Raw genomic sequence first — 27,205 nt, 5'->3', positions numbered from 1 at the left:
AAGGCAGTTAACCCACCGTTCCTAGGCCGTCATTGAAAATAAGAACGTGTTCTTAACTGACTTGCCTAGTTAAATAAAGGTTTAAAAAAAAATATATATATATATATATATATATATATATATATATATATATATATATATATAATTTCAATCGGCATTTTTGGACACCGATTGTGGCCGATTTAAAAAATAATAATAACAAAAAAATTACAAATATTTTCTTTTTTTATTGTTATGAAAACTTGAAATCGGCCCTAATTAATCGGCCATTCCGATTAAATGGTTGACCTCTAGTCTGAATACTTTATGAATGTGCTGTGTGTGTGTATATATACAGTGGCAAGAAAGAAAATACCTGCATTTCTGCATAAATTGGTAATAAATTTAGATCTTCATCTAAGTCACAACAATAGACAAACACAGTCTGCTTAAACTAATAATTCACAAATTATACGTTTTCATGTCTTTATTGAACATAATGTGTAGACATTCACAGTGCAGGGTGGAAAAAGTATGTGAACCCTTGGATTTAATAACAGTTTGACCCTTTTGCAGCAATTACCTCAACCAAACGTTTTCTGTAGTTGTGGATCAGACCTGCACAACGGTCAGGAGGAATTTTGGACCGTTCCTCTTTTAAAAAACTGTTTCAGTTCAGCAATATTCTTGGGATGTTTGGTGTGAACCGCTCTCTTGAGGTCATTCCACAGCATCTCAATTGGGGTTGAGGTCAGGACTCTGACTGGTCCACTCCAGAAGGCATATTTTCTTCTGTTGAAGCCATTCTGTTGCTGATTTACTTCTGTGTTTTGGATCGTTGTCCTGTTGCATCACCCAACTTCTGTTGAGCTTCAATTGGCGGACAGATAGCATTACATTCTCCTGCAAAATGTCTTGATAAACTTGGTAATTCATTTTTCCGTCGATGATAGCAAGTTGTCCAGGCCCTAAGGCAGCAAAGCAGCCCCAAACCATGATGCTCCATCCACCATACTTTACAGTTGGGATGAGGTTTTGATGTTGGTGTGCTGTGCTTTTTTTTTCTCCACACATAGTGTTGTGTGTACCTTCCAAACAACTCAACTTTAGTTTCATCTGTCCACCGAATATTTTGCCAGTAGCGCTGTGGAACATCCAGGTGCACTTTTGCAAACTTCAGACGTGCAGCAAGGTTTTTTTTGGACAGTAGTGGCTTCTTTCGTGGTGTCCTCCCATGAACACCATTCTTGTTTAGTGTTTTATGTATCGTACACTCGTCAACAGAGATGTTAGCATGTTCCAGATATTTCTGCAAGACTTCAGCAGACACACTAGGATTTTTCTTAACCTCATTGAGTATTCTGCGCTGTGCTCTTGCAGTCATCTTTGCAGGACGGCCATTCCTAGGGAGAGTAGCAACAGTGCTGAACTTTCTCCATTTATAGACAATTGGTCTTACCGTGGACTGATGAACATCAAGGCTTTTAGAGATACTTTTGTAACCCTTTCCAGCTTTATGCAAGTCAACAACTATTAAACTTAGGTCTTCTGAGATCTCTTTTGTTCGAGTCATTGTTCACATCAGGCAATGATTCTTGTGAATAGCAAACTCAAATTTGGTGTGTTTTTTTTATAGGGCAAGGCAGCTCTAACCAACATCTCCAATCTTGTCTTATTGATTGTACTCCAGGTTAGCTGACTCCTGACTCCAATTAGCTTTTGGAGTCATTAGCCTAGGGGTTCACATACTTTTTCCAACCTACACTGTGAATGTTTAAATGATGTATTCAATATAGACAAGAAATCAAAATATTTGTGTGTTGTTAATGTAAGCACACTGTTTGTCAATTGTTGTGACTTAAGATGAAGATCAGATCAAATGTGATGACCAATTTATGCATTTACTTTTTCATGTATGTATATGTGAGATATATATATATAATTGTGATATGTATCGTGTGGTCCCTCCCTGCTAATACCTAGCCCAAGTAGTATCATGTGAACCATAATGCCTGTCTAAATCGATTTTGCTATCGGTCTCAGAAGAAAAAGAAAGACCGGCGGAAAGGTAGAAGTGGCGAGGGAGACGATGATGATGATGACGAGGATATGATGGAGAAACTGAAGAAGCTGTCAGTGCAAGCCAGCGAGGACGAGGAAGAGGAAGGTAAGTTGACTGCCTAGTCTGTCAAACAAATGTCTAAATTTCAAGCTGGAAATGTTCAGTGTTGATAGCCTAGCTAGCCTTTCATCAACTTTGCTCACTCTCTCTTGCTCGCTCTCTTTCTCATCCCAGTTTCGGCCCCTGGAAAAGGCAAGGGAAATAAGGTGAGCATGTTGTGCGTGCATCAGTCTTGATCACTATATCAGCCGTCTTTACAGTCTTGATCACTCCGTTCTATTACATTTTGGGGGTAGAATACACTATAATCCACTTTTAAATTGTATTTGTTGTCTCAGGGTGGGAACATCTTTGCAGCTCTCAGTCAGGGAGACAGTGATGATGATGGTGATGATGAGAGACTGATGAATAAGGTGCGTGGGGTCTTATGTTTGTGTGTCGTGTTCTAAATCTGAATGTGGATTCTATTGATACTAACCTAGTGTTTTAGAGGTCCAGGGAGCTCTAAGAAAGTGTTTGTGTTGGTGTTTACTATTTCATCCACCCCATTTCATCCCACCCCACTTCGTACTGTTCCTTTTCTATCACACTCACAATAATAGCTACACATGTTCAAATCAAAGTTTATTTGTCACGTGCGCCGAATACAACAGGTGTAGACCTTGCAGTGAAACGCTTACTTACAGGCTCTAACCAATAGTGCAAAAAAGGTATTGGGTGAGTCTAGGGTTTCTATCCTCCTGATTCCTGCTTACAGGCAAAAATTAAAGCAGGAAATACCAGTGACTCGGTCTATAAAAAAAGTGGTCAGATGAAGCAGATGCTAAACTACAGGACTGTTTTGCTATCACAGACTGGAACATGTTCCGGGATTCTTCCGATGGCATTGAGGAGTACACCACATCAGTCACTGGCTTTATCAATATGTGCATCGAGGACGTCGTCCCCACAGTGACTGTACGTACATACCCCAACCAGAAGCTATGAATTACAGGCAACATTCGCACTGAGCTAAACGGTAGAGCTGCCGCTTTCAAGGTGCAGGACTCTAACCCGGAAGCTTACAAGAAATCCTGCTATGCCCTGCGATGAACCATCAAACGGGCAAACCGTCAATACAGGGCTAAGATTGAATCATACTACACCGGCTCAGACGCTCGTCTTATGTGGTACGGCTTGCAAACTATTACAGACTACAAAGGGAAGCACAGCCGCGAGCTGCCCAGTGACACGAGCCTACCAGATGAGCTATATCACTTCTATGCTCGCTTCGAGGCAAGCAACACTGAGGCATGCATGAGAGCATCAGCTGTTCCAGGCGACTGTGTGATAACGCTCTCCGTAGCCGACGTGAGTAATACCTTTAAACAGGTCAACATACACAAGGCTGCGGGGCCAGACGGTTTACCAGGACGTGTGCTCCGGGCATGTGCTGACCAACTGGCAGGTGTCTTCACTGACATTTTCAACATGTCCCTGTCTGAGTCTGTAATACCAACATGTTTCAAGCAGACCACCATAGTCCCTGTCCCCAAGAACACAAAGGCAACCTGCCTAAATGACTACAGACCCGTAGCACTCACGTCTGTAGCCATGAAGTGCTTTGAAAGGTTGGTAATGGCTCACATCAACACCATTATCCCAGAAACCCTAGACCCACTCCAATTTGCACTGCGCCCAAACAGATCCACAGATGATGCAATCTCTATTGCACTCCACACTGCCCTTTCCCACCTGGACAAAAGGAACACCTATGTGAGAATGTTATTCATTGACTACAGCTCAGCGTTCAACACCATAGTACCCTCAAAGCTCATCACTAAGCTAAGGATCCTGGGACTAAACACCTCCCTCTGCAACTGAATCCTGGACTTCCTGACGGGCTGCCCCCAGGTGGTGAGGGTAGGTAGCAACACATCTGCCACGCTGATCCTCAACACTGGAGCTCCCCAGGGGTGCGTGCTCAGTCCCCTCCTGTACTCCCTGTTCACCCTCGACTGCATGGCCAGGCACGACTCCAACACCATCATTAAGTTTGCAGACGACATAACAGTGGTAGGCCTGATCACTGACAACGACGAGACAGCCTATAGGGAGGAAGTCAGAGACCTGGCTGGGTGGTGCCAGAATAACAACCTATGCCTCAACGTAACCAAGACTAAGGAGATTTATTATGGATTACAGGAAAAGGAGGGCCGAGCACGCCCCCATTCTCATCGACGGGCCTGTAGTGGAGCAGGTTGAGAGCTTCAAGTTCCTTGGTGTCCACATCAACAACAAACTAGAATGGTCCAAACACACCAAGACAGTTGTGAAGAGGGCATGACAAAGCCTATTCCCCCTCAGGAAACTAAAAAGATTTGGCATGGGTCCTGAGATCCTCAAAAGGTTCTACAGCTGTAACATCGAGAGCATCCTGACTGGTTGCATCACTGCCTGGTACGGCAACTGCTCGGCCTCTGACCACAAGGCACTACAGAGGGTAGTGCGTACGGCCCAGTACATCACTGGGGCTAAGCTGCCTGCCATCCAGGACCTCTACACCAGGCGGTGTCAGAGGAAGGCCCTAAAAATTGTCAGACCCCAGTCATAGACTGTTTTCTCTACTACCCCATGGCAAGCGGTACCGGAGTGCCAAGTCTAGGACAAAAAGGTTTCTCAACAGTTTTTACCCCCAAGCCATAAGACTCCTGAACAGGTAATCAAATGGATACCCGGACTATTTGCATTGTGTTATTTGACCACTTTAGTTGTGATACAAACCTTATCAAAACATATAGGGCTATGGGCTAGGCTACATGATGTGTGAGACTATGATTAGAAAAAGTCACCAAAAAATGTGTGTCGTTTCTTGCTTTACTGCCCATGCTAGGCATCATTGACAAGTGGTAGTGCATCATTGACAAGTGGTAGTGCATCATTGACAAGTGGTAGTGCATCATTGACAAGTGGTAGTGCATCATTGACAAGTGGTAGTGCATCATTGACAAGTGGTAATGTCACCCATCAGACTATTCTTTATTTAATCTTGTCTTCAGATATTCTAAATAATGTGTGAAATTAGTTTTGATATAGGATGGACCATTATCATGCACCTGTCGGAACAGGGGCAGGGGAAATAAATTGAGAAATATAGTAGGCATAACCTATAGGAAGCTCATCCTCTTTAATTGAGGCCATCAACTCTGTTTTCTCACGCAATTGCATAGCCCATGGAATTGTTTCGCAACATGAGCTCATGGGCCCTCATGAAGTGTTTGATTTGATTTTTTCGATTATATATTTCTTTTTTTTCACCTTTATTTAACCAGGTAGGATAGTTGAGAACAAGTTCTCATTTACATCAGCGATCTGGCCAAGATAAAGCAAAGCAGTGCGACACAAACAACAACACAGAGTTACACATGGAATTGACTGTACGCTTGTTTATAACACATTAGAAAAAAATTAAGTCTATATACAGTGTGTGCTTATGGCGTGAGGAGGTAAGACAATAAATAGGCCATAGTAGCAAAGTAATTACAATTTAGCAAATTAACACTGGAGTGATAAATGTGCAGATGATGTGCAAGTAGAAATACTGGTGTGCAAAAGAGCAGAAAAGTAAATACAAATTATGGGGATGAGGTAGGTAGATTGGATGGGCTGTTTACAGATGGGCTATGTACAGCTGCAGCGATTTGGTTAGATGCTCAGATAGCTGATGTTTAAAGTTAGTGAGGGAAATATAAGACCCTAGCTTCAGTGATTTTTGCAATTCGTTCCAGTCATTGGCAGCAGAGAACTGGAAGGAAAGGCGGCCAAATCAGGTGTTGGCTTTGGGGATGACCAGTGAGATTTACATTTTAGTCATTTAGCAGACGCTCTTATCCAGAGCGACTTACAGTAGTGAATGCATACATTTCATAAATGTTTTTCTCCGTACTGGTCCCCCGTGGGAATCGAACCCACAGCTTGGGGGTTGTGGGTTCGATTGCAAACACCATGCTCTACCAACTGAGCCACATGTAGCACGCGCTGGGGCGCGTGCTACGGGTGGGTGTTATCGTGACCAGTGAGCTGAGATAAGGCGGAGCTTTACCTAGCATAGACTTATAGATTACCTGGAGCCAGTGGGTCTGGCGACGAATAGGTAGCGAGGGCCAGCCGACTAGTGCATACAGGTCGCAGTGCTAGGTGATATATGGGGCTTTGTTGACAAAACGGATGGCACTGTGATAGACTGCATCCTGTTTGCTGAGTAGTGTTGGAGGCTATTTTGTAAATGACATCGTCGAGGATCGGTAAAATAGTTAGTTTTACGGGGGTATGTTTGGAGCCGTGAGTAAAGGAGTCTTTGTTGCGAAATAGGAAGCCGATTCTAGATTTTATTTTGGATTGGAGATGTTTAATATGTGTCTGGAAGGAGAGTTTAGTCTAGCCAGACACCTAGGTATTTGTAGTTGTCCACATATTCTAAGTCAGAACTGTCCAGAGTAGTGATGCTAGTTGGGCGGGCGGGTGCGGGCAGCAAACGGTTGCCCGCACCCGCATTTAGTTTTACTGGCATTTAAGCGCAGTTGGAGGCCACGGAAGGAGTGTTGTATGGCATTGAAGCTAATTTAGAGGTTTATCGGTGTCCAAAGTAGGGCCAGATGTATACAGAATGGTGTCGTCTGCGTAGAGGTTGATCAGGAAATCACCCGCAGCAAGAGTGACATCGTTGATATATACAGAGAAGAGTCGGCCCGAGAATTGAACCCTGTGGTACCCCCATAGACTGGCAGAGGTCCGGACAACAGGCCCTCCGATTTGACACACTGAACTCTGAGAAGTAGTTAGTGAACCAGGTGAGGCAGTCATTAGAGAAACCAAGGCTGTTGAGTCTGGGGCACAGCTGGGAGCTGAGGGGGGTCTATAACAGGCGGCAGCAGTGAGAGATTTATTTCTGGAGAGATTATTTTTGAAAATTAGAAGCTCTAACTGTTTGGGCATAGACCTGTGAAGTAAGCCTGCAAAGTTCTGTCAATCTCTGCAGTAGATTGCAACTCCTCCCCCTTTGGCAGTTCTATCTTGATGGAAAATGTTGTAGTTGGGGATGGAGATCAACGCAAATGAGATTTCTGAGATGTCATTGTGATTAGAGGGGCAATGCCATTAATGACTGGCAGTTAGCAAGTTCAGTAGTCTACTAATGACCATTAGCAGCATCAGAGTTTTGGAGAAGCCTAGTTACGGTGCCTAAATGGTCACGTGGAATTTGACTGCGGTCATGACTCGTGACTGCCGGTGTGGCGGTAATACGGTCACCGTAACAGCCCTATTCCTACATTTCATTGCATTTCATCTACATGTGTTGGACAAATTTACATTGGCCAGAAGTGTTGGCTTGCAAGGCACTTAGAATCGAATGAGTTGAATTAAGCATGTCATTTTTCTTCATAACGACTTTGTGCTTGGTGTAAGGACATCTCTAATATTAAGGAACTGGTGTATCTGTGTGTTTGTCTTTGCGTCTTTAATACTTTAACACAGGAGGTTGAGAAGGTGCATAAGGGCAAGAAAAAAGATAAGCCAAAACCGAAAGCCAAGGTGGGTGATGGAATGGATTTATTCTCCTACTACACACTCTTCTCCCCCCCCCCCCCCCCCCCCCCCCCAATCCAACAGGGTTGATAACGGAAAGCAGCACATTTGAAGTTGTTCACTAACACATTCCCCTCTCAATCTATTCCCTTTTTATTTCACAACACTTTATTTCACTACTTTTTTCTTTCTCATAGATCTCATATCTGCAGATCTAACCCACTGAAATACTCAACACAATAAAACTGATCTCACTTGTTCCCAGACATGGAGCCTCACTCTCCTTTTTCCTACATAAAACCAGGCTCCCTCTGATGAGGAAGAAAAGAAAGACGAGGATGAAAAGACAGCTGTGAAAAAGAACAGGAAACCAGAGGCTAAACCAGCACCCAAGGTCAGGCTTTTGATAGGCTTCGTGGAATTTTCACTATATTGCTTAGCCTATCTAGTCATTTCAGATCTACTGGAGTATCTAGGGAGTACAGAGTAGATCCTAGGGCTTGATTGATTTGGGATTCAGCATTATGTTGAACTAAATGAGACTCTTTTTTAAATGTATTTATATATATATATACACACACAGTTTACATACACTTATGTTGGAGTTTTTAAAACTAGTTTTTCAACCACTCCACAAATGTCTTGTTAACAAACTATAGTTTTGGCAAGTTGGTCAGGACATCTACTCTGTGCATGACAAGTAATTTTTCCAACAATTGTTTACAGACAGATTATTTAACTTATAATTCACTGGATCACAATTCCATTGGGTCAGAAGTATACATACACTAAGTTGACTGTGCCTTTAAAAACCTTGGAAAATTACAGAAAATGATATCATGACTTTAGAAGCTTCTGATAAGCTAATTGACATCATTTGAGTCAATTGGAGGTGTACCTGTGGATGTACTTCAAGGCCTACCTTCAATCTCAGTGCTTCTTTGTTTGACATCATGGGGAAATCAACCAAGACCTCAGAAAAACAATTGTATACCTCCACAAGTCCACGTTCATCTGTACAAACAATAGTATGCGAGTATAAATACCATGGGACCACGCAGTCGTCATACCGCTCAGGAAGGAGACGCGTTCTGTCTCCTAGAGATGAACGTACTTGTGCAAATCAATCCCAGAACAACAGCGAAGAACCTTGTGAAGATGCTGGAGGAAACGGGTACAAAAGTATCTATATCCACAGTAAAATGAGTCCTATATCGACATAACCTGAAAGGCCGCTCAGCAAGGAAGAAGCCACTGCTCCAAAACCGCCATTCAAAAAGCCAGACTACGGTTTGCAACTGCAGATGGGGACAAAGATCGTACGTTTTGGAGAAATGTCCTCTGGTCTGATGAAACAAAAATAGAACTGTTTAGCCATAATGACCATCATTATGTTTGGAGGGAAAAGGGGGGCGCTTGCAAGCCGAAGAACACCATCCCAACTGTGAAGCACAGGGGTGGCAGCATCATGTTGTGGGGGTGCTTTGCTGCAGGAGGGACTGGTGCACTTCACAAAATAGATGGCGTCATGAGGTAGGAAAATTATGTGGATATATTGAAGCAACATCTCAAGACATCAGTCAGGAAATTAAATCTTGGTCGCAAATGGGTCTTCCAAATGAACAATGACCCCAAGCATACTTCCAAAGTTGTGGCAAAATGGCTTAAGGACAACAAAGTCAAGGTATTGGAGTGGCCATCACAAAGCCCTGACCTCAATCCTACAGAAAATTTGTGAGCAGAATTGAAAAAGCGTGTGCGAGCAAGGAGGCCTACAAACCTGACTCAGTTACTCTAGCCCTGTCAGGAGGAATGGGCCAAAATTCACCCAACTTATTGTGGGAAGCTTGTGGAAGGCTACCCTCAACGTTTGACCCAAGTTGAACAAATTAAAGGCAATGCGCCCAAATACTAATTGAGTGTATGTAAACTTCTGAGACACTGGGAATGTGATGAAATAAATAAAAGCTGAAATAAAAAATTCTCTACTATTATTCTGACATTTCACATTCTTAATAATGTGGTGATCCTAACTGACCTAAGACAGGGAATTTTTACAAGGATTAAATGTCAGGAATTGTGAAACTGAGTTTAAATGTGTTTGGCTAAGGTGTATGTAAATTTCCAACTTCAACTGTATTATTATTATTTTATTATTGTAGGCAACTGAGGAGGATGAAGCGGAGGACGAGAAGCCTCAGCCAAAGAAAGGCAAGAAGGAACAGCCCAAGGTGAGTGAAGAGCTCCAGTGGTAACGACACAAACTTTGTGTAAAACAGTTTTCCTTCTGGATTGTAGGGATGGCATTCTATAGGAAATATAATGGGTTAGCAACATACAGTGCCTACATAAAGTATTCATACCCCTTGACTTATTCCATGTTTTCGTTATTATGGTGTGAATTTCAAATGTTTAATCTCACATCTGCACACACTACCCTATAATGACAAAGTGAAACATGTTTTTAGACATTTTAGCTAATTTATTGAAAATGAAATACAGATATCTCACTTACATAAGTATTCACACCCCTGAGTCAATACTTTGTAGAAGCACTTTTTGCAGTGATTACAGCTGTGAGTCTTTCTGGGTAAGTCTCCAAGAGCGTTCCACACCTGGATTTTGCAACAATTTGCCCATTATTCTTCGAGCTCTGTCAAGTTGGTTCTTGATCATTGATAGACAACCATTTTCAGGTCTTGCCATAGATTTTCAAGTAGATTTAAGTTGAAACTGTAACTTGGTAAGCAACTCCAGTGTGGATTTGACCTTGTGTTTTAGGTGATTGTCCTGCCGAAACGTGATTTCGTCTCCCAGTGTCTGGTGGAAAGCAGACAACCAGGTTTTCCTCTAGGATTTTGCCTGTACTTGGCTCCATTCAGTTTCTTTTTCTATCCTGAAAAACTCCCCAGTCCTTGCCGATTACAAGCATACCCATAATATGATGCAGCCACCAGTATGCTTGAAAATATGGAGAGATACTCAGTAATATGTTTGGGCAAATCCAATACAACACTTTGTATTCAGGATAAAAAGTGAATGCTTTGCCACATTTTCTGCAGTATTACTTTAGTGCCCTGTTGCAGGATGCATGTTTTGGAATATTTTTATTCTGTACAGGCTTCTTCTTTTCACTCTGTCAATTAGGTTAGTATTGTGGAGTAACTACGATGTTGATCCATCCTCAGTTTTCTCCTGTCACAGCCATTAAACTCTAACTGTTTTAAAGTCACCATTGGCCTCATGGTGATATCCCTGAGTGGTTTCCTTCCTCTCTGGCAATTTGGTTAGGAAGGAAGCCTGTATCTTTGTAGTGACTGGGTGTATTGATACATCATCTGACGAGTAATTACTATCTTCACCATGCTCAACGGGATATTCAATGTGTTTTTTTTAATTTACTCATCTACCAATAGGTGCCCTTTGCGAGGAATTGGAAAACCTCCCTGGTCATTGTGGTTGAATCTGTGTTTGAAATTCACTGCTCGACTGAGGGACCTAAGAGATAATTGTATGTGTGGGGTACAGAGATGAGATAGTCATTCAAAAATCATATTAGACACTGTTGCACACAGTCCATGCAACTTATCATGTGACTTGTTAAGCAAACTTTTACTCCTGAACTTATTTAGGCTTGCTGTAACAAAAGGGGTTAAATACTTATTGACTCATGACATTTCAGCTTTACATTTTTTTTATAATTTGACATTGGTATTATGTGTATGCCAGTGACCCAAAATCTCAATTTAATCCATTTTAAATTCAGGCTGTAACACAACATTTTGAAAAAGTCAAAGGGTGTGAATACTTTCTGAATGCACTATACTGTGTGACTATCTAGGCCAATATAATGCATATGGGTATATGGGTCACAGTAGCACTTTATCTCTTGTCAGGGTAGTTTCTGTATTACCATAATGCTGTGTTACTTGTCCCATTCAGAGGATGAACAAACCTGCTCGCCCTCCGCGCAGCGAAGATGAAGAGGGTGATGACGATGAAGATGACACAATGAAGGTGTGTGTTTATCATCTAATCTGAGTCTGCTGTATGGAAGGGTCATACATGGCATGTAGAGCCACCTTAGAACGTCTAACTCACTGTCTCTCCCTCTGTCCCTCTCTACTGTCAGTGTGCTGAAGACGTGATAGCAGAGCAGGAGCAGGAGAAAGGTGACGACCCCTTTGCCAACATGAGCAAGAAGGAGAAGAAGAAGAAAAAGAAAATGGTAACAGTACCAAAGTTTTAGAACCCCTACTCATTCCAGGGTTTTTCTTTATTTTTACTATTTTATACATTGTAGAATAATAGTAAAAACATCTAAACTATGAAATGACACACATGGAATCATGTAGTAACCAAAAAAGTGTTAAACAAATCAAAATATATTTTAGATTCTTCAAAGTAGCCACACTTTGCTTTGATGACAGCTTTGCACACGCTTGGCATTCTCTCAACCAGCTTCATGAGGTAGTCACCTGGAATTGATTTAAATTAACAGGTGTGCCTAGTTAAAAGTTAAATAGTGGAATTTCTTTCCTTAATGCGTTTGAGCTAATCAGTCGTGACAAGGTAGGGGTGGTATACAGAGGATAGCCCTATTTGATAGACCAAGTCCATATTATGGCAAGAACAGCTCAAATAAGCAAAGAGAAACGACAGTCCATCATTACTTTAAGACACGAAGGTCAGTCAATCCGGAAAATTTCAAGAACATTGAAAGTGCAGTCACAAAAACCATCAAACGCTATGATGAAACTGGCTCTCATGAGGTCCGCCACAGGAAAGGAAGACCGAGAGTTACCGCTGCTGCAGAGGATAAGTTCATCAGTTACCAGCCTCAGAAATCGGCACAAAACTGCACCTCGAATTGCAGCACCAATAAATGCTTCAGAGTTCAAGTAACAGACACACCAACTGTTCAGAGGAGACTACGTGAATGAGGACTTCATGGTCAAATTGCTGCAAAGAAACCACTACTAAAGGACACCAATAAGAAGAGACTTGCTTGGGCCAAGAAACACAAGCAATGGACATTAGACCGGTGGAAATCTGTCCAAATTTGATATTTTTGGTTCCAACTCGGTGTCTTTTTGAGCCACCGAGTAGGTGAACGGATTATCTCCGAATGTGTGGTTCCCACCGTGAAGCATGGAGGAGGTGTGATGGTGTGGGGGTCCTTTGCTGGTGACTTTATTTAGAATTCAAGGCCTACTTAACCAGCATGGCTACCACAGCATTATGCAGTGATACACCATCCCATCTGGTTTGGGCTTAGTGGGACCATTTGTTTTTCAACAGGACAATGACCCAAAACACACCTTCAGGATGTAGAAGGGCTATTTGACCAAGAAGAAGAGTGCTGTATCAGATGACCTGACCTCAACCAAATTGAGATGGTTTGTGATGAGTTGGACCACAGAGTGAAGGAAAAGCAGCCAACAAGTGCTCAGCATGTGTGTGAACTCCTTCAAGACTGCTGGAAAAGCATTCTGGGTGACTACCTCATTGAGAGAATGCCAAGAGTGTGCAAAGCTGTCATCAAGGCAGAGGGTGGTTACTTTGAATAATCTAAAATATATCTTAGATTTGTTTAATACTTTTTTGGTTACTACATGATTCCATATGTGTTATGTCATAGTTTTGATGTCTTCACTATTATTCTACAATGTAGAAAATAGTCAAAATAAAGACAAACCTTCAAATGAGTAGGTGTGTCCAAACTTTTGACTGGTACTGTATATACACTACAAATATTGACCTTTTGAGAGCCTTTGGGCCAAACCAGAGACAGAAGCATTTTATTAATTGGAAGTGTGTGTCTGTGCCTCTGTTTCTAGATTGAGTATGAGAAGCAGGTAGCCAGTGTGCGTGCTGCCAACGCCATTGAGGGTGACTTCTCCGTGTCCCAGGCTGAGTTGTCTTCCAGGCAGGCCATGCTGGAGAACGCATCAGATATCAAGGTGACCTGACCCTCTCAACTCTTCTAGTGTTTCTTTATTCTGAAGAATTGAGAGAACTACATAGAACATAGTTAGTTATTTTACTGAAGAAAAACTCAATAGTACTCAATCGACACACATCTCTATCTTTCTCTTATATTATATTACACAGGCACAAACAAGTATGTAGACACCCCTTCAAATTAGTGGATTTGGCTATTTCCACCACACCTGTTGCTGACAGGTGTATAAAATCGAGCACATAGCCATGCAATCTCCATAGACAAACACTGGCAGTAGAATGGCCCGTAATGAAGAGTTCAGTGAATTTCTACGTGGCACCGTCATAGGATGCCACCTTTCCAACAAGTCAGTTCGTCAAATTTCTGCCCTGCTCGAGCTGTCATGGTCAATTGTAAGTGCTGTTATTGTGAATTGGAAACGTTTAGCCGCAACAATGGCTCAGCCGTGAAGTGGTAGTCCACACAAGCTCACAGAACGGGACCGCTGAGTGCTGAAGCGCGTAGCGCATAAAAATCATCTGGAACCAACGTCAGCACAAGACCTGTGCGTTGGGAGCTTCATGAAATGGATTTCAATGGCCGAACAGCTGCACACAAGCCAAAGATTGCCATGCGCAATGACAAGTGTCGGCTGGAGTGGTGTAAAGCTCGCCGCCATTCGACTCTGGAGCAGTGGAAATGCGTTCTCTGGAGAGATGAATCACGCTTCACCATCTGGCAGTCCAACGGAGTAAGCTGGATTTGGAGAAAGCTACCTGCCCCAATGCATAGTGCCAACTGTAAAGTTTGGTGGAGGCGGAATAATGGTCTGGGGCTATTTTTCATGGTTCGGGCTAGGCCCCTTAGTTCCAGTGATGGGAAATCTTAATGATACAGCATACAATGTCATTCTGGATGATTCTGTGCTTTCAACTTTGTGGCAACAGTTTGGGGAACTTCCTGTTTCAACATGACAATGCTCCTGTGCACAAAGCGAGGTCCATACAGAAATAGTTTGTCGAGATTGATGTGGAAGAACTGGACTGCGCAGAGCCCTGAGCTCAACTCTATCGAACACCTTGGGGAGCCAGGCCTAATCACCCAACATCAGTGCCTGACCTTACTAATGCTCTTGTGGCTGAATGGATGTAAGTCTCTGCAGCAATGTTCCAACATCTAGTGGAAAGCCTTCCTGGAAGAGTGGAGGCTGTTATAGCAGCAAGGAGGGGACCAACTTAATGCCCATGATTTTGGAGTAAGATGTTTGACGAGCAGGTGTCCACATACTTTTGCTCATGTAGTGTAACGTCTTATCACCCACAAGAAGAATGGTTGTACGGACGAGGATGGTTGTTGGGATTCATCAAATGGCTGAATGTCTATGTAACTGAAACATTGCACTTTATGTATTGTGTTTCTTTGTAAGCACACAGTGTGAGTATGAGGAGGTAGTCCCTTCAACCATTCCTTATGGAATGTCAAGTGGGAAGCCCTAAAGTTCTGGGTATCAGAGTTCACCTGTGGTGGTTTCAGTGTTTTAATGTGCTGCTCTTTGTTTCCTCCAGCTGGAGAGGTTCAGTATATCAGCTCACGGGAAAGAGCTGTTTGTCAATGCAGACCTCCTGGTGGTGGCAGGAAGACGCTACGGTCTGGTTGGACCTAACGGGAAGGGGAAGACCACGCTTCTGAAACATATTGCCAACAGAGCTCTCAGTATCCCTCCTAACATCGACGTGCTGCTCTGTGAGCAAGGTATGTCACCTGTCCTCTAAAGAACCCCCCCCCCCCCCCCCCATCATACCTTTCTCTGTCTCCTTCCCTTATCCTCTCTACCCCTCTTCTCCTTTCCTTTCTCTCTTCCCCTCTCACTTCACCCCCACCGTCTTTTCTCCCTTTAACACCCTGTCGTGCTCTCCATATCGCCATAGAGGTGATGGCGGATGACACCCCAGCGGTCCAGGCTGTGTTGAAGGCAGACACCAGGCGTTTGAAGCTCCTAGAGGAGGAGAGACAGTTGCAGGCTCTGCTGGAGAAAGGAGAAGACAGTGTGGCTGAGAGACTGGACAAGGTATGGGGAAGCATCAACATTGAACCCTAATATACTCTTAGATCTGCCAGGCAAAATATTCACTTCCTAATTGCTATGATAGTCTATTGAATACAGGGCTGGGGTCAGGTTTTCATTCAGACTGTGGTAACTGGAAAAAGAGTCATGGTCTCTTAACCTGCATTCAGATAGTAATGTAATATCTGTCAATCGACTAAACCACTGCATGTGTACATATTGTGTGTCTGTCTCAACCAGGTCTATGAGGAGTTGAGGATCATCGGGGCAGCAGCAGCGGAGGCTAAAGCCCGTCGTATCCTGGCTGGTCTCTCCTTCACCCCAGAGATGCAGAACAGAGCTACCAAGAAGTTCTCTGGAGGCTGGAGGATGAGAGTCTCACTAGCCAGGTATGTTTTTTTTTTTTCTGAATTCCAATTACAGGTGTAGGATCTTAATTCGATCACTCTTTTGTTGCTGAGAATTTACAGGAAATGTAGATGAGTTTCATGATTCAAATAAATTAATTGAAAACCCACACTAACACATGGTTATATTAACAGTATTGCGCTTTTCATGTAACATACTTTTGGCCAGCTAATAACCTAACCACCAATCAAGCAACCCTATGGACTTAAAGTTCAAATTATTTTATTTAACCAGGAAGGGCTCATTGAGATTTGAAATCTCTTTTTCAATAGCGTCCTGGCCAAGATGGGCAGCACCAAGTCATTACACAACTAGACAGACATGAAAAACTACAGGTAATCTAGTAAAAAAAACAGATGTCACAAGAGCATAACAAAATCATAAAACAGCAAATTAAAAGCATTGACAGGTGAGGGAATCAGCCTCAATCATTCATCAATTATTTAAAAACACCAATAGGGACAAGTTTTTCCAGTTGAGAAGTATTTTGTAAGGCGTTCTAAGCCGATGGCTCAGAGTACATAAAAGCCCTAGTAGTAAACCCAAAATGCCTTTGTAAATACCAGTGACTGAGCCTACGAGTGACTAGAGAAGGCCAGCCAACCCTGGTATATAAAGTGCAGTGGTGCGTAAGTGTTTTGCAGTTTAAAATAAATCTTGATGCTTCATGGTAAAGGGTGTCAATTGATCTCAACCACTGAGCGGAAGCATTTATATATAAAATATCTCCGTAGTCTAGTATAGGCATAAATGTAGCTGATACTAGCCTCCTTCTGGCTTCAAAAGAAAAACAGGCCATATTCCTAAAATAAAATCCCAACATTTTTTGTATATTATTGAATATGCAATTTAAGAGACCGTCATCAACTAAAATTCCAAGATATTTATATGCGGTTACAGTCTCAATCTCATTGCCCTGACAGGCAGTAATAGGTGAAAGGTTGAGGTCTATTTCTTGTTTTAGAAAACACCATTAGTTTAGTTTTGTCAGTATTGAGGATAAGATTCAATTGACACAATGTATGTTGAACAGTATAAAAAGGTTCTGGATAGCTTTTGTGAGAGACGAGGCACAACAATAAATAACAGTATCATCAGCATAAAAGTGAAGTGGCGCATTTTGCTAATTTTTGTCTTAAATGATTTATAGAAATAGTGAATAAGAGGGCACCAAGTAGAGCCTTGGGGCACACATTTCAGACAGAAAATGTAAGACATGAGTCCATCAAATTGAGTGCACTGAGTTCTATCAGACAGATGGTTAGCAAACCATGCAACTGCATACTCCGAAAGACATTCTTTGCCTCAGTATAGCATGATCAACTGTAACTAAAGCCTTAGAGATCAATAAAAAGTGAGAGAGAGTGCTGTTTTTTTTGTCAAGGGCTTCAGTGATGTCATTTAAAACCTTCATGGCTGCTGTAATTGTGCTATGCTTCTTCCTGAAGCCCGATTTGGTACATTGATAAAATAGAGTTAGTATATAAAAACTATTTTAGCTGTTCACTAACAAGGGTTTCAAGTATTTTCGCCAGGGGTGACAGCTTTGAGATTGGCCTATAATTATTTAAGAGTTGGATCTCCCCCTTTTAAAAGTGGTAGGACAAATGCTGATTTCCAGATCTTTGGAATTTCATTAAGTTCCAGGGTTAGATTGAACAGATATGTAAGTGGTTCACCTATGAAGTCAGCTGCCAGTTTTAAAAAGCAGGGATCAAGAAGATCAGGACCTGCAGGCTTTCTCTGATTGTAAGGATTTTCAGGGCTTTATGTACCTCCTGCACTCAGAATAGCAAAAGATCAAACTTTGACCAGCTCTCACTGGTTCATCCACACAGGGTTGTACAGAGACAGAGGATACTGAATCAAACAGCCTACCAGATGATACAAAGTGCTCATTGATACAATTCAGCATGTCAGTTTTGTCATATACAGCAACAGAGTCCTTCAATACACAACGGTAATTCATTGACATTACTGTTACCAGGCAGACTTAACCTGTCTGGGCCAGTGGGACGCTTGCGTCCCACCCTAATCAACAGCCAGTGGAATCGCGTCGCGCTAAATGCAAAACCTCATAAATGCTATAACTTCAATTTCTCAAACATATGACTATTTTACACCGTTTTATAGATACACCTCTCCTGAATCGAACCACGTTGTCCGATTTCAAAAAGGCTTTACAGCAAAAGCAAAACATTAGATTATGTCAGCAGAGTACCCAGCCAGAAATAATCACACAGCCATTTTCAAAGCAACTAGCATGCATCACAAATACCCAAAACACAGCTAAATGCAGCACTAACCTTTGACAACCTTCATCAGATGACACTCCTAGGACATCATGTTACACAACACATGCATTTTTTGTTGGATAAAGTTCATATTTATATATAAAAACAGCATTTTACATCGGTTCATGACGTTCAGAAAATCTTTTCCCGCAAATGCTTCCGATGAATTAGTGCTACAATTTACAAAATTACTATTCGAAAACATTGTTAAAATGTAATATTGTCATTCAAAGACTTATAGATTAACATGTCTTGAATGCCATCTCTTTTCCAGATTTAAAAATAACTTTACTGGGAAATCACACTTTGCAATAAACGACGTGGTATGCCCAGAAAAAAAGTCTAGGCTATAAATGTTGGAGCCATCTTGGAACGATCAACCATCAAAAATACTATTGTAAATAATCCCTTACCTTTATCTTTATCAGAAGGCACTTCTAGGAATCCCAGGTCCATAACAAATGTAGTTTTGTTCAAAAAAGTTAATAATTTATGTCCCAATAGTGTTAGCGCGCTCCGAAGGCTAGTGAAAATGTACCGTGTGCGTCTGACTTGTCGTCAGGAATGAGCAAAAAAAATATATGTAAGTTCGTTCAAACATGTCAAACGTTGTATAACATAAATCTTTAGGGGCTTTTTCAACCAGGGCTTCAATAATATTCCATTGGGACGGTTGCATTGTCTTTCAAAACGTTTCGAAAAGGGAGAGTACCCATGGGCGCCGACGTCACAATGGTAATGGCCCATCCCCATGATAGTAGGAGACTCAAACCACTTTGTAAAGACTGGGGACATCTAGTGGAAGCCATAGGAAGTGCTAAATGAATCACAAGCCCCTGTGTGTTTCAATGGCAAATGTTTGAAGTGATATCCACACATCAGATTTCAGTTTCCTGTCAGGATTTGTCTCAGGGTTTTGACTGCCATATGAGTTCTGTTATACTCACAGACACCATTCAAACAGTTTTAGAAACTTTAGGGTGTTTTCTATCCAAATCAAACAATTATATGCATATTCTAGTTACTGGGCAGGAGTAGTAACCAGATTAAATCGGGTACGTTTTTTTATCCGGCCGTGCAAATACTGCCCCCTATTCAGGTTATCAGTGGTTACAGACATAAAATATTCAGACTGGGACTTCCTGAGAAGAAAAGAACACTTGTTTCTTGGCTGCCTAAAAAGAAGCCAATCAGCATCAGAACATGATTTCCTTGCTTTAGCACAGGCTAGATGAGGTTTGTGAATAATACAAGACAGCTCAGAAAACCATGCATTATCCCGCCCTTTAACCCCGAACCTGCGGAATGGGGCATGTTTGTTTACTATTTGGAGAAAACCATCATGAAAGAATTTCCAGTTTCCACATCAGGAATAAGTTCAATCTTGCTCCAGTCAAAATAAAACAAATCATGAAAGAAAGCCTGCTCAATAAAACTCTTGAAATGTCTCTTATGAATAAAGCGTGGGTTTGTCTTAGTAACCTTTTAGTATTTCTAACAGCAACAGCACAATGGTCTCTTAAATCGTTACAAAAAACACCAACCGCAGAATATTTATGTGGACCATTTGTCAATATCTAATCAATCAGGGTAGATTTATCTGGACATTTGAGATTTGGGTGAGTGGGTGAGTTAATCAACTGGGTAAGAGTCAGAGAATTACAATACATTTTAAACTCATCAGACATGGCTTTAACCAACACCAGTTGAGATCACCAATCAAGATCATTACACTGTAAAGAAGTTTAGACAAGGTTCATCAGAGAAGAAAAAGCATCACCAAGAGCGGGGGGGGGGGGGGTCTATAACAGCCAATCACAGTTATAAAGAGACCCTTTGAATTCTCAAGATTCAAAGCAAGAAATTCCAACTGTTTCCAAATAGTTTCAGACTTTGCCACACTTACAACGAATTTAGTCTTTACATACAGCCACACCCCCACCTTAACTTGATCAGTGCATTACACATTGTAACCATTTATACAAATATCCTTATCAAGAACAGACTTGCTGAGCCAGGTTTCAGGAAAAACAATTGCATCATTATTGATTTAGCCCAAATCCTAACCCCAACAATTTTTGACAACAGGCTGCGTACATTTTAAATGAAAAATACCAAGACCAGATCTAGATTTAACATCAGAGTGGGTTTGGAGACATTGCATATCAGGGCCAGGGTTAGGCTGCATGTTACCTGATATCAACAACAGAAGAATAACTAGGCACCTCTGTTTAATAACTTTGCACGGCTTCTCTTTTTTTAAGAGACCTACTGCAAGCTAACTCTACAAGTGAGTTTCCAGACAGTACAAAAGTCATTTAAAAACATTAGACTTTGGTAGTGACACAAGTTCTTACTGTTCACATCATGCCCCAAATGCATCGGCACTTGGACGAGTGGACCGAGTGAAAGAGCGAGTTCCCGCAGACAAAATGTTTAATGGGCGGGAGAGCACATTTTCAGATGTACTCACCCAGAGTTCAGTAAAGTCAGTGCACAAAGCAATACCACAAATTGTAATTTTCTGAGAGCTGTAAGAAATAGAGGCCAAGGAAAGGTAAGGTGAGAGAGGGCCTGTGTGTATGTATGTGGGGGTCGATTGAGAGAAGGGCTTGGGGATTGTTGAGCTGCCTCTGACAGCCAGGTGGAGAGCGAAGAGAAGCAGCTTGGATGAGACACTCCGCAGAGGGAAAGCTGAGGATAGAACCCAGACCAGCCAGAGAGAGGGTTACTTTGGTAAACTTCAAGTGAAGAAGTGCAAATAGTGGAAAAAAAGTTATCCGAGGTTGAGGGAGACCCACGATCTTTACACCAGCAAAACTAAATAGTTTGCAATACACAACAAGGAAATTGTAGATTTGTTCCATTGTTAGTTAATAGGTTATTAGTAGGTTGAAAACTACTAGTCACAAACGACTTGCTGCCATCTTGGATTGTGCTGTTAAAATATAGGTCAAATTAAGCTCATATCTGTTGACCCCTTAGCCCTCCCAGGGCAATTCTATACATCTGAAAGGATTTGATTTTGAGGTTTTAGCAATATGGGAATTTCTTCAATATTTTTTTTTTCTTCAGCTACTTCTGCAGGTCAAGTCAAACGTAATTCAAAGTGCATTTTTACAAAGTCACTTTTACAGAGAATAAAAATGAACGAAAGTGTAACGTAGATAAAAACAGTGAAAATGAATTCTAAGCTTCCAGTGGCTCTCTCCTACCAGAGCTCTGTTCATGGAGCCCACCCTGCTGATGCTGGATGAGCCCACCAACCATCTTGACCTCAACGCTGTCATCTGGCTCAACAAGTAAGGGCACACCACACACAGTCTTTTACTTAAATATAATTTATTTCACAGGGCCACACAACATGCAGCTGCTTACTCAATGGGTCTTCTTTCTGCCCTGGATCTGTGAATGATACCACTGCAGTGGCTAATATGTTAATCTCTCCTAGCTACCTTCAGGGCTGGAAGAAGACTCTCCTCATCGTGTCTCACGACCAGAGTTTCCTGGACGATGTGTGTACTGACATAGTTCACTTGGACAACCAGAAACTTTACTACTACAGAGGGAATTACCGTGAGTTTATTAGCGATGTACATTCTTTCTCCTACCCCACAAACAACACATTAAAAAAGGAATGTATATGACTAGTTCTATACACATTTACATTTGGCAGGAGCTCTTATCCAGAGCCACTTGCAGTTAGATCCATGTTCTATAGATTGAAGCTTCTCTCTCTCCGTTTCTCAGTGACGTTTAAGAAGATGTACGTTCAGAAGCAGAAGGAGCTCCAGAAACAGTACGACAAACAGGAGAAGAAGCTCAAAGATCTCAAGGCTGGAGGGAAGTCCACCAAACAGGCCGTGAGTACAGTACAGCTACCTCTGTTTAGACATGGTTCTACCTGGATCCGTCTCTGTCTCTGTACTTCTCCCATCATCCACTGCTTTCTGTCTCGCTCTCTAGGAGAAGCAGACTAAGGAAGCCTTGACCAGGAAGCAAGCGAAGGGAAAGAAGAAGGGAGGAGTGGAGGAGGAGAGTCAGGAAGCTACAGAGTTGCTCAAACGACCCAAAGAGTACACTGTCAAATTCACCTTCCCCAACCCCCCTTCTCTCTCTCCTCCCATCCTCGGACTGCACAGTGAGTTCTCCCTCTTTTTTTCCCCCTCTTCCCCTCTCACTTTTTGTATATCCCTGTTTAACCCTCTGCTCTCTGTCTCAGGTGTAGACTTTGCCTTTGAGGGACACAAACCCCTCTTCAAGAATGTGGACTTTGGTATCGACATGGAGACTAGAAGTAAGTAGAAATCCTTTCTGTTTGCATACCTGCGACACGTTGGACTTTCTGGTCATTAGCCTCCATACTATACCTTAACTCTTTTTTTTGTTTTTTGCCCCCCTTGTTCAGTTTGTATAGTTGGACCCAATGGAGTCGGGAAGAGTACCCTATTACTACTTCTCACGGGCAGGTTAAATCCAGTATGTTTCCCTTCAAACAATACATATGATCTATATATACAAATACAGCACCTGTTTGTGTACTGATGGGTGTAACTGTCAAGCTAAATGTGTGTTGATTGGCCTTTCAGTCCAAGGGGGAGATGAGAAAGAACCATCGGTTGAAGGTGGGCTTCTTCAACCAGCAGTATGCTGACCAGCTGAACATGGAGGAGGCAGCTACAGAGTACCTCCAGAGGAACTTCAACCTGCCCTACCAGGACAGCAGGAAGTGTCTGGGCCGCTTCGGACTGGAGAGCCACGCACACACCATCCAGATCTCCAAGCTATCAGGTTAGGATTAGAAACATGCACGCGCGCATCCACACCATCCAGTGTGTGTCGATCTGTTCTTCTAAATGTCTTCTCTTTGTTCCTCTCCATACAGGTGGTCAGAAAGCCAGAGTGGTGTTTGCTGAGCTGGCCTGTCGGCAACCTGACGTTCTCATCCTGGATGAGCCTACTAACAACCTGGACATTGAGTCGATCGATGCCTTATCAGAAGCTATCAACGAGTACAAAGGAGGTATGAGGATGTTTATTTTTGTTAAAATGTAGGATCAGAAAGTAGCGTAGTGATGGCATAAATAAAATGCCGGTCAACATCAAACACATAATTTGCATGCTGTCGATAGTGCCCTTTGGTAGAGACTTTGGACATCAGTGTTTCTCATATCTTATGGTTATATCCTCTTCCCTGTTGTCCAATCACAGCGGTGATCATTGTGAGTCACGATGCCCGGCTGATCACTGAGACAGCCTGTCAGCTGTGGGTGGTGGAGGACCGGTCCGTCAACCAGATAGACGGAGACTTTGAGGACTACAAACGGGAGGTCCTGGAATCACTGGGGGAGACCCTGGTCCACAAGGTCAAGGAGTGACCTACCTACAGCAGAACCAGGGCTCTATTCCCTAATATAGTGCATTACTTTTGACCAGAACACTATGGGCCCTGGTCAGATGTACTGCACTATGTAGGGAATAGGGTGCCATTTTGAACAGACCCCAGGAGGAAATAGAAATGTAATGCAATATAACCCACCACTGATGCTGGGGTGCATCTTCATAGTCTAAAGTGGCTTCCTTTCCTCGTCTCCTCGATCATTCTGAACTTTTTTGGAAACATCATGGCTGAAGTCAAGGAAGCCACGTTGGATTATTCAGACGCACCCCTGGTGTACTATGAGATACATTTTCAGAACTACAACTTGCCCCCTTGCCCCCCTATATACACACACCTGTAGATCTGAAAAGATAGGATCCAGAAGTGTCTTGGGCAAGGGGGTGATTTGGAATTCAGAATTTGACTGAACGAATAGGCATGTCTCATGGGGCGATGGGACAGGAAGAAAGCAATATGCTGAAGTACTTACAATAGAGGAAATGGCAATACATTACCACTGGCTCCATACATGTAGAAACAGAGCTCTTAACTGGGAATAAACATACCTGTATTATCAAGTATTTCCTACAGACAAAAAGGCAATGAAATAAATGATTTTGCATCTTACATGTTTTTATTGTACCACTTGCTCTTTAAATACAAAACCATGGATATGAGATTAGACAGATTACTCATGGATGGTCCATATAGTAGCATGTACTGTAACTGAGCTGATAAATTGTAGCCTGGAATTAATCTGTGATGTGTTTTAGCGTAAGGCTAAATTGCCTTTCATATTTTTAGTCTAAGGTCCAAAAACAAAACACTGTCTAACAATCTGAATATTTTGACACTAATTTGTTTTATATACAAAATGTGCTCTGTCCAGAATCACCAAATTAAATCCTCAAACTTTCACCATAATTCCTCTGATACTCCCTCATCAATTTCAGGTAGGTCTTTCATCTATTTCAAATATGCCTTATAGGTCTTCTTGACTTTAGCCACTTCAGTCTTGTCCGGCTGTATGGTGTGGTACCACCGGTACCAAGGATCACCTGAGGTAATGGTGGGGGGAGGAGGGGTTGAGCCCACTGCGTCATGGCAGTTGGAGTAGTCCTCTCCTGAGAAGTCCACATGAGGAACCTGGAAGGGTAGAAGCCCTGGAAAAAATATGGACAATGTCATGTAGAGAACTACATTTTCTGTTTTGGTGGCCTTGTTGAAGCACTGGGCTGGTCACAAAAATGCAATTCTCCATTATTACTGTAGCGCTCTAGCATTCTGCTCCTTAGTCACAGAGGCTGAACTTACCATGGTCTCTTGCAGTGCCAATCGCCTGATTGAGTTGCTTTTGCTGTTTCTGACACACTCCTGGATAAAAATGTAGACGGAGATAATATAAAATGTGGCACTTTAGTTACCTGAAACCTTGCAAAAGGTTGTTTACTTCATGGAGAAATGTTTTAAAGTCACTGAAACACCCATTGGCAGCCTCAGTGTCGACTGTGTTTGTCAATCAAATAACTTATTTTGATGACACCAGCAAGCGTTTAGATAACACCTGCTGAATTCAGCATGGATGATTCATTCATAGAATTGTATACATTAGGTAAATTGAACATATCTTACCTGTCCGTGTGGAGTCATACACAATGCCTGTATTTGGACTGATGAACTGTTGCAGTAGCTTCACATTCTACAGGAAGACAATGGGCCATTGATTTACAAACAAAATTGAATAGCCTGTTAAGTCAACTGAACAAAACCAATCAAATGTAATCTAATATTCCATTGCTCACAATGTGTGTGTTCCATGAGTGAGAGACCAGACCTGATAGTGGATGATGACATTGGAGTCTCGACAGATTGGACAGGGGTTCCCACATATCTTGTCTCCTCTCTGAAAACGAAACAAAGTGAGGTTGCAATCACATCTGTTTAGTGGAGAATATAATAATATGGGGTTATAGAGCAGACAGCATCATGGAAGACATCTGTGCACTCCCCAAAGCCTGGGTAATAGCTCAGAGAACTGTCACAGAACCAGCTCTGTTACACGTACAATGCAAGTCTTGCGCGTCTTCTGAGGAGGAATCCCGCCTTTGTGGTTCCTCCTGTAGTCAGACCACACTGGACTGGTTCCATAGAGCGCTATGTACTCTACAAATAGGAGAGGTGGATGGACACCAAGTCAATGCTCACTTATGGATGGATTAACAAATTAATTACACTAGTCCTGGACTACTTGCATGGAGATTCTCCATTGAGCATACTTTGTCTGGGTATGCAGAACCATCCCTTTAAAAAAAGTGTGTAGAGTAGACATTCAAGGTCTAATCTCCATACCTTCGCTCTCCAGGTAGTCCCATGGTCTGTCCTTGTAGCGGGCAAGCGCCTGTTCTGCCTCAGCGGCATCACTGGGGATCTCAGGTGAGGCTGCAGTGCAGAGAGAGAGGCTGGACTGCACACCTGGAAACACAGCCTGGGTGCAAAGCCTGACAGGTACACTCTTTGGAAGATAGAAACCAAACAAATATTGTGACTGTCAGTCAAGTATGAAACATGCAAATACAGTGTACTGTACACAAGACAATACTGCTAATAATTTAGCATGGACTGGTTATGTGAAACATATGACTGGTGTTGTATTGGATGATGCACAGGTATGTTTCTAACTAGCTAGCTCTATAACTTAATTAGCTGCTGTAGTTCACTGCTGGCTAGTGAACTACCGACAGTAGTTCGGTCACTGTTTCATGATCTAAATGTGTAACGTAGGTGTGCAGCAGAAGTCCTAGCGTTTGCTTACCTGACGCACTATAGAAAATAATGAATTGTGAAGTACCTTATTCTGCCGAATATTCTGTAAAAGCAAAGGGGTCACGCGGCATAAAACCCTTCCAACGCCTCGTATGGATGCTGCCATTTTGCCTTTCACAGCTGAGGGTTGAAAGTTTACAGGTGAAAGGTGAAGTAGCACATTATTTATTTGTGTGCATGACCAAAGAAACTCATTTTGGACTTCAAGGAACCTATTTTATGAATTTTATTTCATTATTCATTTCGTCATTTGAAATTTAAGGGCAAGGTTTTGATAGTGTCCGCGGGTGTGGCAGGCAACGTGCTCGAGTGCGTCGCAGCCATTTTGTACAAATATTACAATCGAATTTATACCCAAATGTGATATTATAACCAAGTACAAGTAACATATTTTGTGAGTTATCACTGATAGTGATTCAATTTTTTACTGATAAGCAACAATAGACTTGAGACGTGAAAGAAATTGAAAAGAGAATGTACAAAACGTGTGCAACGCCCTCTTTCTGTCCTTGATGGACAATGAAGGTCGTTCTTCAACTGCGCGTGATCAAAAACTCCATTTTGTTACCATGAAAACCCCAGAAAGCGCATGCTCGAAAACGCGTATGACGTCAAAAACGTCACA

At 42.2% G+C, this 27,205-nt stretch overlaps 2 protein-coding genes across 3 annotated transcripts in view; one reads left to right on the top strand and one right to left on the bottom strand.

Moving 5' to 3' along the window:
- Positions 1 to 24,384, top strand: part of abcf1 (ATP-binding cassette, sub-family F (GCN20), member 1) — a 31,399-nt gene extending 7,015 nt beyond the window's left edge. The window contains 21 exon segments of one of the 2 annotated variants that reach the window (NM_001173611.1): positions 2,023 to 2,146; positions 2,276 to 2,307; positions 2,440 to 2,514; positions 7,616 to 7,672; positions 7,971 to 8,060; positions 9,829 to 9,897; positions 11,609 to 11,683; positions 11,799 to 11,894; positions 13,507 to 13,629; positions 15,176 to 15,362; positions 15,539 to 15,678; positions 15,916 to 16,064; positions 21,596 to 21,679; positions 21,829 to 21,953; positions 22,128 to 22,240; positions 22,344 to 22,518; positions 22,600 to 22,674; positions 22,786 to 22,856; positions 22,967 to 23,168; positions 23,263 to 23,400; positions 23,589 to 24,384. In NM_001173611.1, the coding sequence (NP_001167082.1) occupies positions 2,023 to 2,146; positions 2,276 to 2,307; positions 2,440 to 2,514; positions 7,616 to 7,672; positions 7,971 to 8,060; positions 9,829 to 9,897; positions 11,609 to 11,683; positions 11,799 to 11,894; positions 13,507 to 13,629; positions 15,176 to 15,362; positions 15,539 to 15,678; positions 15,916 to 16,064; positions 21,596 to 21,679; positions 21,829 to 21,953; positions 22,128 to 22,240; positions 22,344 to 22,518; positions 22,600 to 22,674; positions 22,786 to 22,856; positions 22,967 to 23,168; positions 23,263 to 23,400; positions 23,589 to 23,755 (2,367 nt within the window). In that variant the 3' untranslated portion in view covers positions 23,756 to 24,384. 2 annotated transcript variants of the gene reach the window in all.
- On the bottom strand, positions 24,370 to 26,856 carry mrps18b (mitochondrial ribosomal protein S18B). Its single transcript, XM_014177985.3, has 7 exons — positions 26,606 to 26,856; positions 26,107 to 26,269; positions 25,823 to 25,920; positions 25,592 to 25,660; positions 25,390 to 25,456; positions 25,072 to 25,131; positions 24,370 to 24,920 (listed from the first exon to the last, which is right to left on the bottom strand). Exons 1-7 carry the CDS (start codon positions 26,684 to 26,686, stop codon positions 24,724 to 24,726), a joined length of 735 nt encoding a protein of 244 aa, XP_014033460.1. The 5' UTR covers positions 26,687 to 26,856; the 3' UTR covers positions 24,370 to 24,723.
- Positions 26,857 to 27,205: the final 349 nt, after the last annotated feature.

Source organism: Salmo salar, chromosome 27 (genome assembly GCF_965601325.2).
Source record: "Salmo salar chromosome 27, fSalSal1, whole genome shotgun sequence".
NCBI classification, from domain to species: Eukaryota; Metazoa; Chordata; class Actinopteri; order Salmoniformes; family Salmonidae; genus Salmo; species Salmo salar.
This window is presented reverse-complemented; position numbering and strand designations above follow the sequence as displayed.

Bases quoted from the DNA above. Each gene is read 5' to 3' on its own strand.
- mrps18b (XM_014177985.3), bottom strand. From the start codon at position 26,686: ATGGCAGCATCCATACGAGGCGTTGGAAGGGTTTTATGCCGCGTGACC. The intron at 25,661-25,822 runs GTACGTGTAACA...TTTCGTTTTCAG, and splicing joins AGACGCGCAAGACTTGCATT to AGAGGAGACAAGATATGTGG. The intron at 25,132-25,389 runs GTAAGATATGTT...ATTTTTATCCAG, and splicing joins GTATGACTCCACACGGACAG to GAGTGTGTCAGAAACAGCAA.